The sequence below is a fragment of the Pterocles gutturalis genome, unplaced genomic scaffold (genome assembly GCF_000699245.1).
Source record: "Pterocles gutturalis isolate BGI_N339 unplaced genomic scaffold, ASM69924v1 scaffold4846, whole genome shotgun sequence".
NCBI lineage: Eukaryota > Metazoa > Chordata > Aves > Pterocliformes > Pteroclidae > Pterocles > Pterocles gutturalis.
In genome coordinates, this window is record NW_010105238.1 from 13,388 (window position 1) to 18,243 (window position 4,856).

Below are 4,856 nucleotides of genomic sequence, written 5' to 3' on the forward strand. Positions count from 1 at the left end.
AGTTTACAGTAGCGTTTCCTAAAGCTAAAAACAGAGTCCAGGCATCATGTCCCGTAAATCCTGTTCCCATAGTCAGGTAATCTCATTCCTTTAATTCTCATTCATTTAATTCCCTTAGATTAAGGTTTTGGAATGAGGACTTCTCTTAGGAGAAGAGGGGGAGCTATTACACTTAACTTTGGTTTCTAACTAAATACAATTGGAAGGGGTTAAAAATAAGATGTCAATAAATTTATTTCTCTATTTCTGCTCCCATTTTTCTTTCATGCTAGGCAGAAGTTTTCACTGCTGATGTTTCTGTGTGAGGCTCTTTGCCTTGGCCTTTCACAATTGATTTCTTTATCAGCACATGAATTGTCCATTTATCTACTGAAAGTTTGTTCGTAGCCAGTTGAAAATATTTCTCTTTGTGTTGATAAAGTAGAAATCCCATTGCATAGCACTGCTCCGAGGGCAAGACCCACAGTTACCCTAGTGCAGCCAGAATAGGGAGAAAATTCACTTTTAGGTATATTCTAGTCAGGTATTGTAATCAAACTTTTTTGCATACGTGGCTGCTTTTTGATGTGAGAGGTTATACCTGGGACTTCTTGTTCCTAATGTGCTTTCCCTGATAAACACTCCTTTTCCTGTTTCATAGCAGCTTGCTTGTGTTTGCTGGGTTAATGGCTTGGGCCCCAATCCTTCAGTAAGGTTCTGCCAAGTTGCTAGATAAAAAGTTATTTAAAAAAAGGTTGTTAAAGATGTGGTGTTGTAAATACCTAGTTTCAAGCAGGGGAGGAATAAAGTAGCAGTATTTGAACGAAGGGAAGATGATGTTTAGGTGATCTAAAAGAAAGAAAAATCTTTGATCTGAAATTGCAATTTGCAGCAGCGTTGCCAATATTTAGTACAAATATCTTAGCACAACTTCCTGCCATTTCAAACCCCTCTCTTACTCTGTTCCGCATCCTGACTCCCCTAGCGCATTTTTATGGCTTTAATTTAAACGAGTGCTTCTTGATATCTTGTTTACAAAGCTGCCAAAGTGAAAAATACCTGTATTATATGAGGCTTGCGGTTCCAGAGTTATCTCAGCACTACAACACAACATCATTATCCAGTCTGCCCCTTATCACTCAGCTGGTAATACAGACTACCAAGAGACTTGTGCCACTTTTGTTACAGCTTTATATGCTCCGGCTTATTGGCAATATCTTGCTCTCCAACTTTGTAAAGATCTTCAAACTGGTGCAAGCCTGAGACTGTTCCTGAAAGATTAGATTCTTCTTAGTGATTTTTTTTTTTCTTTTTGCAGGAGTAGGTGAATCATAGAAAGTAACTTTTTGATTTATTTTACTATCTTCTTGTCAATTGAATAAAAAGTGTGTTGTGAGCTGCTAAGGAGAGGGCGTAGCTTGCTGCAGGGCTTTTTTGGAGGGCTCTGCGCTGTAGCAGCAATGACATGCCGCAGGACTTAATAACTGGGTAGATGTCCACAGGACTCCAGCTGTCACTTCCTGCATATTTTTTCTGTTTTCTGGTGTAAGTTCACGTATTCTGCTCCTTATTAGTAGATATACTTCACAAACCACGCAGAATTATGATGAAGGGTTAGTATTCCAGATGTGTTGCTTTACCTGCCTTTCGTTACAATAATTTTTTCAACATTGTATTTGCCTAGTCAAAGACTTCGAATTCTGCAGATTCTAATTTAGTGGTAAGTTGCACTAGGATAACTCTCCACACCATCTCATTTTATAGTGTGTCTAATCTTCAAGCTGACAGAGTTTCCAGATACTAAGCTAAGTAATTTAGCATGCTAATTGTTTGGGCTGGTACCTCACTTCTTCATTCGTCCCAACAGATCATCAAACTTCGTGCTCAGACAGAAGGAATTAATATTAGTGAAGAAGCTCTAAACCATTTAGGGGAAATTGGTACCAAGACAACCTTAAGGTAAGCTGAGTGCAGTTTCTCTGAAGTCTGACTGGGTCTAAAACCCCTGACTCACTTTTGGAAGCAAGACAAGCCTCCCCCATACAATAACGCGGTCTGTTAAAAACAGTGCTAACGGTAAGGAAGAGTGGTAATCCTCCTCTTTCCTCCTTTAAGGAATGTACATGCAGGAGGGTCTTGCAGACTTTCTGTACCGCTGATAGAACTGTGTGTTTCCTAACAACTCTCCCACCCCCGTGTATATTCGGTTCACTGGGATGCTCTGAGTTGTAATTTTTCCTCCATCTCCGTTTGATCACAGGTATGCTGTGCAGTTACTGACCCCAGCTAACCTGCTTGCCAAGATTAATGGGAAAGACAGCATTGAGAAAGAGCACATTGAAGAAATAAATGAACTTTTCTATGATGCCAAATCCTCAGCAAAAATCTTGGCTGATCAACAGGAGAAGTACATGAAATGAAGAGCTTATCACGTCAGATGCTTTGAAGTGGCTTTAACCCTTACCCAGGGCTGGCTTAATTACTGAGTGAGAAATGTTAATGGTTTGTCTCTTTTGGGACTGAAAAATATTTAAACATTGGACTGCGTTGTCAGGCCAGAATTAACTATCAAGTGTTCGGATTTCATTATCAACAATAAGATGCTCCATGATGTCTGTGTAACATCTTAGTCTCCCTTTTATGAGGATCTATGAAATGAATAACTCTTGACCCATCAGTTTTGTCTTTAGATTTCATCACAGAAGAGTTCTAACTGAAGTTGATGCTTAAGAACAGTCTATTTTCCTTATGAATGTTGTTTTAAAATAGTTTCCTTTTATGGATGAGAATTTTTTTTTTTAAATCAAAGTTTGTCTGAAGTGCTTTCTAATAAAATATTTCAAGAATATTGTAAGCTTGCATGTGGTGCCCTGGGTGTTGACCTGCCTAAAGAAATAGTCAAACTAAGTTGGAATTAACAAAGCCAAATAGGAGTAAAATGGATCAGCAACACAAAAACAGATCTACAGCAAAAGGGAAGAAATAGTAAGGGGACCTTTTTAAAATGTTTACTTTTTTGTAGGTCTTGGTTTTTATTTTCTGAAGACTTCTTTGGAGAATGCAGAAGTACATAATAATCTTGCCCTATTTAATGCCTTTCTTCCAGAGTAATTTATCTTTTGTGTTTTGTTAAAGCAGATTAAATAAAAGTTGCTTTCCATCATGGTTAGCTATTTTTTCACTATGTTCTGTCCCTACTTTCTTGATCACCCAGGATCAGAAAGAAATTGCAAATGGAATATTCATATATAAAAAAATAAAGTTAGCAGAACAATAGTGCAAAGAGTAACCCAATAATTAAGGTTTGAAATCCTGCTCTGCACAGACACTGTATGAATTCAGCCTTAGTCTCTTGTTCACAAAGTGTGCTTCCTTGTTTTGTAAATCACGGGTACGTTGATTGCTTCACAGCACTCTGAGGATAAATGATGTAAAGATGAAGAGCCGTGGAACACTGAAATGTAGAAGCTTTATAAAGGGACTAACCTCGCTTTGTTAGAACCTGTAGTGATTTGAAGCACTTTAGGTACACTTAGTTAACTAAGCGTCGTTCTTAGGGTGGGGAGGGGAGAAATAAGAACTTGCCACAGGAGCCCAGGTTTAAATCCCCTTTTTAGCAGCTGCAAAGCGGAGAAGGTAAGCTTTTAATTAACGCTTTTAGCTCATCAAAAATTTTAGTCCACATTCCTGAATGAGAAACTTTCTGACAAGTACCAAACACACAGCTACTAAACCTCGATCCTACACAGAAAGTCATCGGTTCCTCACACTGGGAGAATCTCAGGAGTATTACATTAGGCAGACATTTTTCTTAAAAAAAAAAGAAAAAAAAAAGGTAAAAAGCACTTAGTGAATTCCTGAGAGGTTTTCTTTTAAGAGTTCGTGGTAGTTAGAGAAGCTAAAATGATCACAGAGCTCTAGCATGTGCGTTTATATAGAAGACATTTACATGGATTAATTGCTACGTATCAAATGTTACAAAGCTTCCTTGTTAGATCCTAGAATTCTGGCTTCTAAAATTAAAGCATAAGCTCAGTCATCATCCTTTTGAGGGAAGGAATCCAGCTGCTAAAAACCTCTGTCCTCACCCCCTATGCTCTGGAGGCTTGTCTCTTCTCTGTGCTGAAGCGCTGTTTATGGAAATTGCTGATGATTTTTCCACTACAGAAACCATTGACTGGGCAGCAGAGACTGCTGGCAAAAAAAAAGCAGATCTGGTAGGAAGCTGGGTGGTTTGGGTTTAATAATGTTTTGATCACATTCTGCCATCTCAGTCATGGAAAAACCTGTCCCATTCTTCAAAGTAGAATTCAGCGCTCTGTCAGCCAGCCCTAATTAGCTTTTGTACTTCAAATAATCTGGCTGCTCCTTTCTCTGCATCTGCAGCTAAACAGTAGTGACAGAGATATTTAATGAATGATTTGGGGTTTATCTAGGAATATTTTTGGCCAAGGAGCAATCCTGCTTTCAAACCTAAAGACTCTTAGTGACTCCAAATAAATAAAGATTGCAACCACACCGCCAGGTTAGTTTTCACCGTGCTTCTAAATCTCCTTTTCCTGCGGCAGGGTGGCAAGTTCTGTTCCAGGGCTGTGGCACGGTGGAAAGAGACCCAGAGAGCTGAGCTGCTGCATGGTCCAAACGGAACCTTTTTTTTTTCCTGCTGCAGTTTGAAAGTCCTTTTTGGCAACGATGAATGCAGTTATTCAAGGATAAGCACAATTTTTCTTAGAGTTTTCTGAAATATCTAACTGATCAATTCAGAAAAGTTTGAATAAGCCCTAAATAATTTGGAATGCCAGAGCTGTTCAAAGTCCCAATCAACAGTTGATGGCGTTGGCTTTTTACTGGTAATTTCGGCTCCGTTTGCACAGCAG

General features: G+C 38.9%; 1 protein-coding gene across 1 annotated transcript in view; it reads left to right on the forward strand.

The window, feature by feature from the left end:
* Window positions 1-2,830, forward strand: part of RUVBL1 (RuvB-like AAA ATPase 1) — a gene marked incomplete at its 5' end in the record, with an annotated part of 15,622 nt that extends 12,792 nt beyond the window's left edge. The window contains 2 exons of the mRNA XM_010087293.1: window positions 1,847-1,938; window positions 2,240-2,830. Coding sequence (XP_010085595.1) covers window positions 1,847-1,938; window positions 2,240-2,399 — 252 coding nt within the window. The remainder of the gene's footprint in view (window positions 1-1,846; window positions 1,939-2,239) is intronic.
* Window positions 2,831-4,856: the final 2,026 nt, after the last annotated feature.